The 15,805-nt window shown below is 45.2% G+C and overlaps 1 protein-coding gene across 4 annotated transcripts in view; it reads left to right on the top strand.

Moving 5' to 3' along the window:
- tapt1a (transmembrane anterior posterior transformation 1a) overlaps nt 1–15,805 on the top strand; it is a 58,941-nt gene that overhangs the window by 4,127 nt on the left and 39,009 nt on the right. For 3 of the 4 annotated variants that reach the window (XM_088991035.1, XM_088991037.1, XM_088991038.1), the window contains exons 2-6: nt 531–661; nt 1,778–1,896; nt 6,779–6,811; nt 13,753–13,915; nt 14,197–14,332. In XM_088991035.1, coding sequence (XP_088847161.1) covers nt 531–661; nt 1,778–1,896; nt 6,779–6,811; nt 13,753–13,915; nt 14,197–14,332 — 582 coding nt within the window. The remainder of the gene's footprint in view (nt 1–530; nt 662–1,777; nt 1,897–6,778; nt 6,812–13,752; nt 13,916–14,196; nt 14,333–15,805) is intronic. The other variant, XM_088991036.1, reaches the window with a different exon arrangement.

Consider the following 15,805-nt stretch of genomic DNA (forward strand, 5'->3'; position numbering starts at 1 on the left):
GAACCCGGTCGTAACTCGGATGTTACCTGTCTTGAAATGTTTTTTTTCTCCTCTGTATTAAGAAATGTGTTTTCAATATTCTGAATAAAAAAAAAACATATTTTTTTTAAGTTTTACTAATTAACATTTTAGTGAACGTGCATATAAATTTGTCGGGTTTGGTATCACGAAGTTAAGAACCAGTGCTGCAATTGGAAATGATTCAACTTCCCGTCTGCGGTTTATACTTCTTGTATTAAATATTTATTTACAACAAATTGTCAATCCATACTTGGGATGTGTAGCAAAGGGTAGAACAAAACGGCAGGTGTTTATTGCCATTTTTCCTTCCTGTTGTATAATTAATTTAAAAAAACTAGCAGATGAACCGACCGTGTGAATACAACTGTACCACGGTTCTGCATGTTTGTAAATGTCAGGAGAATGATAACATAGGTGAACCTGTCATTGTGAGACCCATCTGTGTATGAATAGCTATTGTTAGCACAATACTGTAGTAGACATGACAATGAGAGCTGTGCTCATTCCAGATTCATCACTGACCCGCTTCATTTGCACGGAACTGACCCGTGGCTACTTCCTGGAGCACAACGAGGCCAAGTACACCGAACGTCGGGAGAGGGTGTATACATGCATGCGCATCCCCAAAGAGTTGGAAAAGGTACCCCTTCATTCCCAACAACCCCGTCACCCTGAAATAAATTGAAAAAAAAATTATGAACCCAAAATGAATTCACCCCATGACCACACTCGTAACATTAAACGCTCATATCTTATAATAATAATACATTTCATTTATAAGCGCCTTTCAAAACTCTCAAGGTCATTTATCAGTCACAGGATGGGTCTTTGCTGTGGGTGAGCAGCGGAAGCCACACGCGCCAGCGTTCACTCAACCCGGAAGTAACCAAAATAGATGGAAAGTGAGCTAGCTAGCTAATAGATAGCTAATAGATAGCTAGCTAGATATCCAGCCAGCTAGATTGCCAATAGATAGCTAGATAGCTAGCCAGCCAGATAGCTAACAGATAGCTAGAATGCCAGCCAGTGAGATAGCCATATAGCTAATAGATAGCCAGCCAGCTAGATAGCTAATAAAACCAATGAACAGTTTTGTTTGCAAGCGCAATTACCTTATGTGTGAAACAAAAGTGGACGTCTGGTCTGAAGGATAATTGTTCTACAATTCTAGCCTGTTAACATAAATGGAAATACAATAGGTTCTCGATGAAAGAGATGATCAAAACCTCCTTTTCACCAGTCTGCTACAAGCTAAATGTTGAAAGCAAACACCAAGCTGTAGCGTCCATTGGCGAAAGAGATTGTCCCACATCTTCTGTCTCACGAAAATCCGCTTCGATTCCAAGCTGCGACAGTTCCACCATTAGTGCTCCATCCAGCCCCAAACTGTCCAACAGCACCGACCTTTCGGTTGAACAAAGCGGGGCAGTGAAAATGCTTCCCATTGCAGGCGCAAAAAAGCATAATGGCCCCGAGCTGTCCAGCCATGACAGTCAAATGGCACCGACATTCCTCCCAAATCAAAAACAGTGCTGCCGAAAAAGCGCAACCGCTCAGCGGAGTGTCCTCCTTGATGAATGTCATGGCCAAAAATGCTGAAAAACAATCCATATTCGTTCCACATGATGCACAACAACATAAACAAATGACAAAAGTAAACAAATAAACAACAAAACAAGCAAGACTGGTGAGAGCACTTGCAGACGGCTCGGGCGCCATCTTAGACTTTTTTTGATGGTTGTGTTTATATTTGCAGTTGATGCTCTTTGGATTCTTCCTGTGCGTGGATGCCTTCCTGTACGTGTTCACGCTGCTGCCCCTGAGGGTGCTGCTGGCAGTGCTTCACCTTCTTACCCTGCCCTGCTGTGGCTCAAGGTCAGAAACACCACGCATGGAGACATGGATACAGGAACAGTACAGTGATACATCAGCTTACAAACGCTTTAGCTCACGAACTTTTCGCCTTATGAACATAAAATTTGCCAGAATATAATCTTGTAATCTTGAATATAAAACAAACTAGTTTTTGGAGGACGAACCAAACCACACAGCGCCACAGTGGCTGGCGGACTACTTTTCGTCACCCTCTTTGAGTGTAGACGTGGTTTGTTATCTAGTGCAGTATTTTTGCGATTATGGGACTGAAAAAGACTCCACCACAGGCAACTGTTCAGCCCAAGAGGACACAAAAGAAAATGACGGTCGAGCAGAAGAAGGAGATCATCGAAAAATACCAACAAGGTGTGCATTTGTGATACTTTGCGTCCCAGTACAAGTACGCTACGTGTGGCTAAGTGTCACATCTCGTCGCCGCCCTGGGCACGCCCCGCCCCTCCTGTCACCTCCTCCGCTGCTCCCTGGGGACGGCCCCTCCCATCATCATGCACCTGGGTTCCCACAGCTGTTTCTCATTCCCTTGATTGTGCCTTCTGACTATATTTACCGATCGCGCTATACCGTCTTCGTCGGAGTATTCTGAAAGCCACCATTGCTACTTCCATGCCGTCAGTTCTGCCGTCACCGATCACTCTCACTTACCTCTCCCTGCTGTCATTTTTGCATGCGTGCCTCAGTAAAGACTTTTGTTCACGAGTATCTGTCTCGCCGTGTATTTTGGATCCAACCTCCCCGCTTTCCTTTCGTCACTCGAGCCCTGCCCTCAAGCCTCAAGTGACGTGACATAATACTCCGACCACCCATGGATCCCGCCGGCAAAGACAGATTCCTCGCCGCCCTGACCGTGCAAGCGGAGCGTTCGAGCCAGCTGGCCCTAGCCATCGCGGAAGTCAGCCAAATTACCACCACGCTGGCTCAACGCTTCGAGGCGGCTGAGGCACGCATTTCCGCCCTCACAGCCAAGTCTTCCCCGCCCGTGAGTAGGCACGCTCTTCAATTACCTCTTCCCTCACGCTACGCAGGCGAAACCGGGCGCTGCGCTCAGTTTTTAATGCAGTGCACGCTCGTGTTTGAGCAACATCCATACGCCTGCGTTAGCGATGAGGCGAAGGTAGCCTTCATCACCAGCCTGCTCACGGGAGAAGCCGAGACATGGGTGCTGGCCATCCGAGAGTCCCGACCGGAGCTGCGCACCTCGTACCCGGACTTCGTCGCCGAGTTACGCCGGGTTTTCCATCATCCGGTGACGGAGTCCGAAGCTGAGGGGAGACTACTGGACTGCGTCCAAGGGGCTCGTTCTGCCACGGAATACTCCGTCGACTTCCGCATCCAGGCCGCTGACAGCGGCTACAGTGACAGAGCGTTGAGGGGGGTGTTTCGTCGCGGATTGAACGCCGATCTCAAGGACGAGTTGGCTACCCGCGACGCTGGCACCACCTTCGACAACCTGGTCGCCACAGTCATCGGCCTGGATCACCATCTTCGGGAGCGACAGAGGGAGCAGCGCGGCCGGCGGCTCGACGAGCCCCGAAGCCGGTCCAGGTCTACCACACCCGGCAGCGAGCGCGTGCGGTGCCTGGAGGAATCCCCCGAACCCATGATCATAGGGGGAGGGAACGACCGCACTATCCCCGGGGCTCGTCGCACCCAAGGCCCCCAGCTGAAGACCTCAGGTCCACGCAAGTCCTCGTCGAAACGGCGACCACAGCGACCTCTGGAGGTCAAATCCACGACCCCCGTTACGCGGTTGGAGTTGGACAGCGAATTAATCGGCCCGTCCAGCTCCCAAACCGTGCGGGCCCTAGTGGACACGGGGTCGACGGGTGCATCATTGACCCCCAGCTGGCGGACTCGTTGGGCTGCCAGCTGATCGATGTCCATCCCCCTAAGGAGATCGTCGACCTGGACGGCAGACTGTTAGCCCGAGTCACCCACCTCACTGCCCCACTTAAACTCCGGGTAGCGGGAAACCACCCCCACCCCCTCATGGACTCAGCCTTCACGCCCCTTCAGTCCGCTACCATTTTTTCCAAATTAGACCTCCGTAGTGCGTACCATTTGGTCCACATCCGGGAGGGGGATGAATGGAAAACTGCATTTAAAACACCGTTAGGACATTTTGAGTATCTGGTGATGCCGTTCGGACTCACGAACGCGCCCGCCGTCTTCCAGAATTTGATCAATGATGTGCTCAGGGACTTCCTCAATGTTTTTGTTTTCGTTTATCTGGATGATATTCTTATTTTTTCTCGTTCTGCAGAGGAGCACCGGCAACACGTCCGACGGGTCCTGGCGCGGCTTCTGCAAAACCGGCTCTATGTGAAGGCAGAGAAGTGCGAGTTCCATGTCCGCTCTCTGTCCTTCCTAGGGTTCGTCGTGGAGCAGGGGCAGCTCAGGGCCGACCCCACTAAAACTAAAGCGGTGGTGTCCGGAAGACGCGCAAACAGCTCCAGCGATTTTTGGGGTTGGCCAACTTTTACCGCCGCTTCATTCGCGGGTATAGTCAGAAGGCAGTCCCCCTCACTAACCTCACGTCCTCCAAGATTCCCTTCAGGTGGACGCCCGACGCTGAGGGGGCGTTCAACCGCCTCCGTCTGGCCTTCACCAATCCCCCTGTTCTGCGTCATCCCGACCCGGATCTCCCGTTCACGGTTGAGGTTGACGCATCCGAGTCCGGAGTAGGGGCCGTCCTGTCCCAGCGCTCTCCCACGGACCAGAAGCTACGCCCATGCGCCTTCTTCTCCCGCCGGCTCAGCCTCGCCGAGGCCAACTACGACGTCGGCAACCGGGAACTGCTGGCGGTCGTCCTGGCCCTGCAGGAATGGAGACACTGGCTTGAGGGAGCGAAACACCCCTTCACCGTCTACACTGACCATAAGAACCTGGCGGCCATCCGGTTGGCCAAGAGACTAAACTCACGTCAGGCCCGATGGTCACTCTTCCTCACCCGTTTTAACTTTTCTCTCACCTACTGCCCAGGGTCACAGAACACCAAGCCCGATGCCCTATCCCGCATCCATGAGCCGGCAGAAAGGGAGGAGACCACCACCAACATCCTGCCGGCCCAGCGCATCCTGGGTGCCTTGAGGTGGGAGGTTGAGAGAAAAGTTCAGCAAGCCCAGGGGACGACCCCCATCCCCAGGGGCTGTCCTAAGGACCGCATGTTCGTCCCCCCCCCCCCCCCCCTCTTCGCACGAAGGTGCTCATCTGGGGGCACACCTCCAAGATAGCCTGTCACCCGGGGGTCAACAGGACGATCCAACTCATCGCCCAACGGTTCTGGTGGCCGGGGTTCAGGAGGGACATCACCCTCTTCGTAAAGGCCTGCCTGACCTGCGCCCGTGGATAAGCCTCCCACCAGCCCCCGGCAGGACTCCTCCAGCCGCGACCGGTGCCGTCCAGACCCTGGTCCCACATCTCCGTCGACTTCGTGACAGGCCTCCCCCCTCCCGTGGCAAGACGGTTGTCCTCACCGTAGTGGACCGATTCTCCAAGTCGGCCCACTTCGTCCCATTAACCAGGTTGCCGTCCGCCATCGAGACGGCTCAACTCTTGGTTAACCACGTCATCCGTCTCCACGGGATTCCGACGGTCATCGTGTCGGACCGGGGACCGCAGTTCGTGTCCAAGGTATGGAAACGTTTCTGTCGGTCCCTAGGGGCGTCGGCGAGCCTGTCGTCTGGATACCATCCGCAGACCAACGGACAGACGGAGAAGAAGAACCAGGACCTGGAGGCGGCCCTCCGGTGCGTGTGCCTCCACAACCTGGTCAACTGGGAGGGCTATGGACCGGAGGAACGACAGTGGGACCCATGTGCCTGGATCCTCGACCCGTCTCTCATCCGAGCGTTCCATGCGGCTCACCCTTCCAAACCTGGTGGGGCGCCAAGAGGCGTCCGTTGAGGGGGGGGGCACTGTCACATCTCGTCGCCGCCCTGGGCGCGCCCCACCCCTCCTGTCACCTCCTCCGCTGCTCCCTGGAGACGGCCCCTCCCATCATCACGCAGCTGGGTTCCCACAGCTGTTTGTCATTCCCTTGATTGTGCCTTCTGACTATATTTACCGATCGCGCTATACCGTCTCCGTCGGAGTATTCTGAAAGCCACCATTGCTACTTCCATGCCGTCAGGTCTGCCGTCACCGATCACTCTCACTTACCTCTCCCTGCTGTCATTTTTGCATGCGTGCCTCAGTAAAGACTTTTGTTCACGAGTATCTGTCTCGCCGTGTATTTTGGATCCAACCTCCCCGCTTTCCTTTCGTCACTCGAGCCCTGCCCTCAAGCCTCTAGTGACGTTACACTAAGGTGTTTCTGTGTTGTCTAAGCAACAGTCTCAGGCAATAGAAGACAGAAAAGAGAGAGAGAAGAGAAGAGAAAAAATTCTGGTGATTTGGATTAACGAAAAGCAGCTAGCAAGGGACCGTGTGAGTGAGGGTATTATCACCGAGAAAGCACGGCAACTTGACTCAGATATTATCATCAAGAGGCAACTACATCAACGACCATCACAAAGGTCAATAAAACGACTTGTTTATACAGTACAGTTTATTTCTTTCATTACAATTCAAAGGCACATTTATTATACATAAAATATGATAGATTTTGTCGTTTTAAGGTTTATTTTGTAGAAAATTATGTTTTATGGGGACCTGGGAATGGATTGTTGTCATTTTTAATGGTTTCTAGTGCAAAATAAATGTTTGTCAGACAAACTTTTTGACTTACACACACTTTCTGGGAAACAATTCAGTTTGTAAGCTGAGGTATCACAATATAAAATGTATCTCTGAAAAAAATGAACAACTAAATCTTGTAGCAACTGCTTCATGTTTGTGCCCCGTCCTCCCCTTTTTACTGTAGGGCACACACATGCCCCTACTGCAGAAGAAGCAGGTATGCTCCCTCCCTCCGCTTTATTCACGTTCACAACCCCAACCAACCAATCGACCGACCATTTCCCCCCCTCATCTTCATCACGTTTTTTTTTCACATACAGATGCTCATCATTACGCCCCACTTAACTGCACCTTAGTGGTATCATCGCTTTCAACCTCATCAGTGAAACATGACGCAGTGCATGTTCATCTTCTGTGTTTGTCAATACATGTTTGGAGTCCTTTGAAGTTGAAGTTTCATCTGGAAAATAAGTCAAAGTCATCTTTATTGTCAAATATGCTAATATGCATGACATACAGCACAGATGAAATTACTGTCCTCTCGGACCCAGCATGCAAGGCACTTATAATTACTTTAACAAACATAATAAACATGAAAACGCTAATTTGCTGGGAGAGGGGAGCCGCTGCGTGTTCACGCGCCACCATATTGGGGAAAGAAACAAAAAAACAAATATGACAAAACAAAGTCACAGAGTCATTCATCTTCAGGACTTGCTGTACCCTCTTTGTGATGACATGAAGCAGTTCTAGTTGAAAGAGGAGAGGATCAAAGCATCCATGTCAGCAGTGGATCAGGGACGTCATGGTGGATTTTGTACGTCTACTACAAGCTAAATGTTGAAAGCAAACATGAAGCTGTAGCATCCATTGACGAAAAGACATTGTCTCACATCTCCTGTCCCACATAAATCCGCTTCAATTCCAAGCCGCGACAGTTCCACATGCGCATCGGCGCGCTGCGCTGACGCTGCTTTCTTCTTATCGCGGGCTCCTCAAGCCATGCATCCATCCAACCGCAGACTGTCCAACAGCACTGACCTTTCCGCTGAACAAAGCGGGGCTGTGAAGATGCTGCCCATTACAGGCGCAAAAAAAGCAGAATGACCCCAGAGATGTCCAGCGATGGCAGTCGAATGGCACCAACATTCCTCCCATTCAAAAACAGTACTGGCATAGTAATGCTGCCGAAGGCGCAACCGCTCAGCATAGTCTCCTCCTTGATGATTGTCGTGGCCAAAAATGCTGAAAAACAATCTGTGTCCGTTCCACGTGACGCACAACAACATAAAGTGACAAAAGAAAACACAATAACAAGAAAAAAACAACAAAAAAGCAAGGCTCGTTAGAGCACTTGCTGATGGCTGCCTACTCAGGCGCCATCTTGGGGAAAAAAAAAAAAGAAGGAAGGAGGGATGTTAAATCATACCTGTCAACCGGCCGTATTTTGACGTATTCTGTACGATTTTTGTACATTTTTAGATGTGTACGCATACAAGAAAGTTTGGATGTGAAACGCGAAAATTGTTTGATATAATTTGGATATATTTTTGAGTCCCTTTCTATCATTAAATATTAGCAGTCAGGTTAATGATAACAAATATCACACTAAAAAGCAAAGTCGACTACTGAGAAAAGAAGTCCGTGATAGTGATATGTCGTTCGCGAACGAGCCGGTTCTTAGACCCGGATCTCTGATGTGAACGAAGAGAGTCGGCTCCTAACAAGGAGCTGGAAATGGGAGCCGACTTTTTTTTCCCTGTATTCCTCGCACGTGATTGGTCAAAATCCATGGTGGAGGAGGGAGGGGAGAATTACAGTCACACGCTGCAGTGAAGAGAAGGGGCAGGGGTGACAGAAAGCACATGAAACAGGAAAGGGGAACGATAGAGCTTGATAGCACTACAAAGAAAAAACTAAAGTGAAAAGGTGAGAAAATTGATAGAAAACACAGTGAACTTTGTACTCGTTTTGACTTTATTGATAGTTGAAAGGCAGAGTGCAGACTGCAAGGTTAAAATACCCCATCAATCAGGCTCCACAAATAACCCGCATAGGCACATAATAACAGTCCACCCATCTGTACAATTTGAAGAGGAAAGACAAGCAAGGGAACCAGCTAGTATGAAGTTTCTAGTGTGGCTGCCTGCATCTGTTGCTGCTGCAATATCACAACTTCCAAGATGTACAACCCAGAGCTCCTGGAGATGCGTTATGCAAAAAACTATCAACCCAACTAAACAGAACACAATTGATGAGGAACTAGGTAAAATGATTGCAAATGATTTTCAGCCATTTTCAATTGTGGATGAGATAGGATTCAGAAAATATACTCATGCTCTCAACCCAATGTCTGCGATTCCAAGCAGGAAATTTGCCCATTGTTGGGCAATGAAAGGCTTTCTGATTCTGATTCTGAAAAGACTTTCTCAAAGAATCATACCAGAATCATATATGACAAAGAACGTGCTGCCATCCAAGAACGGGTCAAAAAAGCCACAGCTGTTTGACGAACAACTGACTGCTGGACATCTCGAACCACAACATCCTTCATGTCAGTTACATGCCACTTTATTGAAAATTTCAAAGTGGTGACTTGTCTGCTGGATTGTTTTGAGTTCAATGAAAGACACATTTCTGAGAACTTTGGGGAGGTACTGCTAGGACGCATGCACTGTTTTAGAGCCATTTGAGCAGGTCACTGGTGATCAGTGTAGACAGGTACAGTGGACAAATGTTATCACATTATGCTGTTATTTTTATTCAATTATTATCATTTTTATTAGATTATATTATAGTAGTATTAATATGAAAAACAAATTAGTGACAGTTGATCATCAGACCAGAGTAACCACAGGGAAAGCTAAAGTTAGTGAATGCTCTCTGTGCACATATAAATAAGCCATATAGACAAACGTATTTGAGTGTTTTTTTTTTAACATGACGAATTTGTTTTCCACATAATTTTACATGATTTTTGGTAGTTAATTAATTTAAGCAGAAAAAAAACTGAGGAGCCATTTGAGGAGCCATTCCACAATAAAGAACATACTTGATTATTGCTCGAAATATGTTGTCCCTTGTTAAAAGTTCTCATGTTTACATGTGAAATTTAGTTCATAAAATTGCTCAATGAAATATGACACACACATATGCTTTTTATCTCAGTAAGTAAGGAAAAATGGAGCCGTTAGTAAGATCACAGTGTCTCGCGAGTTGACAGGTATGGTTTAATTTCAATGTGATATCAAATGTTCGCATTTTGGAAGCCATTGGGGATGAATCGAATGCACTACTTGGCTGCCACCAGTGAGAGGCGCTGTTGTTTCAATTATAACTGAGTGTTCCATTCAAAGTCGGGCTGCATGGCATCAGTTTGACTTCCCAGGTTTTTGCGTGATGTAAATCGGAATGCAATGCTACATCATACGAGGAAGTAATGTGACAATTAGCAGACAGGGAAGGATTTAGTGAGTCAGGCAGTGTTGCTGATGTGCGGTGGGAGTGGCTGCGCTCATACTTCAACTCCTACTATGTACTCTTTTTTTTGTGTATACTGTAATGCACAGGTGTCAAAGTCAAGGCCCGCGGGCCAAATCCAGGCCGCCACATCATTTTTTTTCGGCCCACGAAAGCAAATCAAACTTGTGAAATGCCATGATGCTTGCTAAAATCCAAACCAAAATTTCATATTTTTGGATGTAAACCACAATAACAGTCATTATTCTTGACTTCAGATTTGAAAACTAGTTATTCATTAATTTTGTGTGTGCTCTATATGTAATATGTGGAGGGGATTAAACATTCTAATGGCTTCCCCAAATTCATAACGGCCCTCGAGAGGAAACCATAACTACAATGTGGCCTCGCTTTTGAAGTATGTTCAGTGAAAAATGACTGCTGTCCGGACAACTGGGATTTTAGTGCGTCCACCGTTCTCTTTCTCAGCTGGCTTTTCGGCGTGAAGTCAATGTCGTATTTTCAATGAACAGTCCGAAAATGCCGCTCCACATTTTCCCATTCCATATGAAAGTAATATGTTTTGCCCCCTTACTTGGTCCCGCTTTCTCACTCATTTTGATCACCATATGTTTTAGCAAGGGCTTAAAATCTGAGGTAATTCTCTGACTAGGTTGTCAATTTTGCTGAGTTTAGCGCCGTTGTTTACGCATGCACGGCGACCTCAAGGTAAAAATTCAGTTCTGAATGGTTGCCCTGTATGTCAATCAAGTGACGGGACGTTTGATAGGCTGACAAATGTTTTTTTTACTGTCACGCTGCGAGTGACTAGTACTACCTCCGCGATCGACCAGTAGATCGCGATCGACGTAATGAGCACCCCTGATCTAGGTGGTTAACTATCTAGCTAGCTATCTATTAGCTATCTACTAACTGGTTAGCTAGCTTTTATATCTATTTACTTCCAGGTTGAGTGAACGCTGGCGCGTGTGGCTGCGGCTGCTCACCCACAGGAAAACTGATCCTGTGACTGTAAAGTGACCTCGACAGTTTTGAAAGGCGCTGCTGATAAATGAAATGTATTATTATTATTATTATCATCCTGCATTTGTTTCAGTGCGTTCCAAAGTCGTGGTGGAGGATATTTCTGGCTTTTCCGCAAAGGGCTTTGAAAGGCGCTTAAAATGTAATGTATTATTATTAATATTATTATTTGCCGGAAACTGCCGAAAGGGGGAATTGAATATTTATCAATTTGAAACGATTTTTTTTATTACAGACAGTTGTGCTTTAGGTTGTTTAATTAAATATTTGATATATTATCGATCGAGATATTCGATATAATCGAATATTTTTTTTACCCATGGTGCATTGCAGTGTTTACATCCAAAATGGCGGTTATTTACAATAATCAGAACAGGAATAAAACTCTAAAAGACATTAAAAACAGGCAGCAATCAAACACATTCTCGATTTTTAACAATCGAATAATCTGCCGAGGGTAGTGACAATTCGTTTCAGCAAACTGCTGTTCATGATTCGAATTTAGTAGCTAATGGAAATGATGTCAGAGCTGTTGCAGCACATCAGGAAATATTCAAAGCCAAGAAATTAGTTTAAGTAGGCACTCATCAGAAATATTGTGAGAAGTCTGTTCTATTTGTCTTCTCTGTAATACCGTACAAAATCAAAATAATAATAATACATTTAATTTATAAATGCCTTTCAAAACTCTCAAGGTCACTTTACAGTCACAAGATAAGTTATTTTGTGGGTAAGCAGCGGCAGCCACACGCGCCCGCGTTCACTTAACCCGGAATACCTCAATTAGATAGAAGGCTAGCTCGCCAGCTAATAGATATCTAATAGCTAGCCAGACAGCTATATAGCCAGCTAAACAGCTAATAGATAGCTAGCTCGATAGCTAACGATCCCGACAGACAGCTAATAGATAGCAAATAGATAGTAAATAAAGTGCTAGCTAGGTAGCCAGCTAAATAATAATATGTTTTTAATTCATTTCTACGTGCCTTTCAAAACTCTCAAGGACACTTTACAGTCACAGGATATTTTTTCAGCGGGTGAGTAGCGGCAGCCACACGCGCCAGCATTCACTCAACCCGGAAGTAACTAAGTAAAAAAAAAAGAAATAACAAATAATATGAGAACACAAAGACACAGAGAGTCATTCAATCTGAAGCACTTCCTGTACCCTCCTTGTGACATGAAGCAGTTCTCGATGAAAGAGGAGAGCATCAAAGCATCATTTTCAGCTGTGGATCAGGGAAGTCATTGTGGAATGTGCACATCTGCTACAAGCTAAATGTTGAAAGCAAACACGCAGTTGTAGCATCCATTGGCGAAAAAGAGATTGCCTCACATCTCAAATAGCTAGATAGCTAACTAGATAACCAGATAGCAAGAGAAATAGCACAGAACTGACTGTGTAGTAACTAAAGAAAATGGAACATTTTTATTTTATGTATGAATAAATTCTTTGATTTAAATTAACATTTTTGATATCTTAAAACAGATTTGACTCAAATAATTATTTTTCATTTTCAATGTACAAATATGCTCCAATGAATGTATTTTGGTTTATTTTAATCAGTTTAGTATACTCCGGCAATTGAGTTCAATCGGGCGCCATCCATTTAAGAGATGCATCCCTGCAGAGATGGCCACCAAGAATTGCTTTTTATTTGCTGGATTTATTTATTGCTGTGATGTCTGTCATGATTCTTCAGGCTTCTTTTGTCATAGCATCATAAATGCTAGTTTGGAAAGTTGCATTATTGATCCTAGGCAATGTTCACACTGGGCTTGCTAAATGTGGTGACCGTATTTGTCTTATTTGTCTCCTGAAATGGCAGCTGGCTTTTTTCCCATCTATTCCCCGCCCCAAGTCTTCGGTTAAAGCCGCACGTGATTAGTCAAGATCCGTGGTAGAGGAGGGAGGGGACACACGCAGCAGACCACACGCGGCAGTGAGCGGAGGTCGGGGAGGGGGGTGTACAGAAACTAACACACACACACGAAAGGGAGACGCCAGAGCTTGAAACAAAAACAAAAGTGAAATGGTGAGAAAATGGATAGAAAACACAGTGATAGTTCAAAGGCCGAGTGTAGACTGCAAGGTTAAAATATCCAATCAATCAGGTTCCACAAATAACCCGCACAAGCCATCTGTAAAATTTGAAGAGAACATGGAAGCAAAGGAACCAGCTATTAATGAAGTTTCTAGTGTGTGTGCCTGCATCTGTTGCTGTTGCAATATCACAACTTCTAAGATATACAACCCAGAGCTCCTTGAGACATTTTATGCAAAAAGATATCCATTCCATCAAGCCATCAAAGACCATCACAAAGGTAAATAAAACGACTTTATTGTATAGTAGTTTATTTCTTTAATTATAATGGCATATCACATTTATTATACATAAAATAAGGTATATTGTGAGTACTTTTAAGGCTTATTTTGTTGAAAATTATGTTTTATGGGGACCTGGGAACGGATTATTCTCTTTTTAATGGTTTCCTATGTGAAATTAATGTTTGAAATACACACTTTTCACCTTACCCACACTTTCTGAGAACCAATTAAGTTTGTCAGCCAAGGTATCACTGTATTGGAAAAAAAATGGAAGCGATGGGCGTAATACCAAGTTGAGTCAGCAGTGTGTATGTGTGCTTTCACAGTGGATCGAGGCTGCTGCAGCCAGCGCAGGTGTGTGACATGCTGAAAGGCCTCATCCTGGTGCTGTGCTTCTCCATGATGCATTACGTGGACTACGCCATGATGTACCACCTCATTAGAGGGCAGTCCGTTATCAAACTCTACCTCATCTACAACATGTTGGAGGTGCTATTTTAACCATGTTGAAGACTCTTTTGGTGTATGATAGAAAGTACACGTCATTGTGCCATTTATACAACAGAGTTTGTGTTCAGTTCAAAAGGGCAGAAAACTTTGATATATTTATATATTTTATTTGAAAAACGTTTTTCATTCATTGAAAGTACACCTTATACTCCGGTGCGCCTTATATATGGAACAAGTTTGAAAATACATCATTCATTGTGGGTAGAACTTATTTATTTCCATTATTCCCCGTGGGCACATAAAATAATCCTTGATGAAAGGTGGCAGATCGCCTCTTCTCCTCCTTCGGCCAAGATATCCTGGACGCTCTTTACTGGACGGCCACGGAGCCTAAAGAGCGCAAGAGGGACAGCATCGGAGTCATCCCTCACTTCTTCATGGCCGTCTTTTATGTTTGTATCCTTCCAACGTTTTTCAAAACGTATGACCAGCAGCTGTCGGTTGTTGTGTCTTGCTTTAAAGGACAACCGACGTCTCCGAACACGTTGTGTCCATAATTTGTAAAATGGCTTCGAATGACTTCTACTGAGCGTATTTTAAAAAGATTCCACCTCATATAGTTATATTTTACGTTTTAAGACTCGTACTGAATATTCAGGAAGTCTTGTTTTTGAGTTGGTAACGAGTCCGTACATGACGTCACTAAAGGAACGCCCCCTGACCGAAAAAAAAGACACATTGTAGCAGTCCTTCCATCACGTCAATGTATTTTGCTGTATTGTTTAGTCTGAAAACCTTGTGTTGTACCCAAAAGCCGCCAGAAGAGGGTGTCCAAGCTCCATATAAGAAATTTATCAGCCTGTGGAAACGGAGGTGGCCACAGGAGGTCGCCATTTTGTGCCTCTTTTCTGGTGATCGTTTTTCCCCATTGTTGCCTCAAAATGGCATGGAATAAATTATTTAATCGATTGCAAACATGTATGCTTTCCTCTTCAGAACTATTTGAATCATATACATAACTGGAGGTGTAACAAGAAAGCATATTCTCCGAAACTGAAGCTATTTTTTTGATTCCCAAGATGCCTTGGCGTGACGTCACAAACTGGGGGCGGGACTTTCTGAAAATGCCCAATTCGAAGCTAAAATATTTTGCAGATTTTGGACACTAAGTCATTTTTATTGGTGTTTTGCATTTGACTAAAAATATCAGCCTGCGTGTTTTGGGTATTTTAGATGCTATAAAACGTTTTTCTGATGTCAGTTAAGAAACAAAAAAGTGACGTCGGTTGTCCTTTAACTCACTTTTAGGATCGCAGAATTTTTTTCAAGGGAGACATTTTTCCACTGCCTAATGAGTTACGACCGGCACGAGATACGACCACCCTACTTACGACCACGACTGCCAGACCCTTTTTAAAAAATTATACCCCTCGCACCCCAACGCGCAAGCAGCCGGCAACTACAATTTTAGCCAGCCAGCATGTCATACACTCGCACAGCAATCTACTATGCGACTACAATCAATACAGTAGTTACACAGTGCAGATACCATCTCGGCAACATCTTCTGTAGTCCAGTAGACTGCTTTTTTCCTTCAGCGTCCGCCGGAGTCCCAGCATGTGTGTCGGGCGACCTCTTCTGGCCGTTAGCAGGGAGAGCCTTTTTTCAACAGCTGTATTCTTTACGTATAAGTGTTTTCTTTAACCTACTATATAATATCTAAATATAACATATAAACCGATCATATGAAATATAAAATGATAAAAATGACACTAAAAGTTAAGTATAACATTTATAAATGAACTGTACAGTACACCGTTTTGTATACATTCCAGGTACAGTTATACAGTAATACAAATTGATAATATCAAATATAAAATGATAGAACCTCACTAAAAGTTAAGTATAACATTTATAAATGAACTGTAC

This window comes from Hippocampus bargibanti, linkage group LG02 (assembly GCF_051943395.1).
Source record: "Hippocampus bargibanti isolate YZ-2025 linkage group LG02, ASM5194339v1, whole genome shotgun sequence".
NCBI lineage: Eukaryota > Metazoa > Chordata > Actinopteri > Syngnathiformes > Syngnathidae > Hippocampus > Hippocampus bargibanti.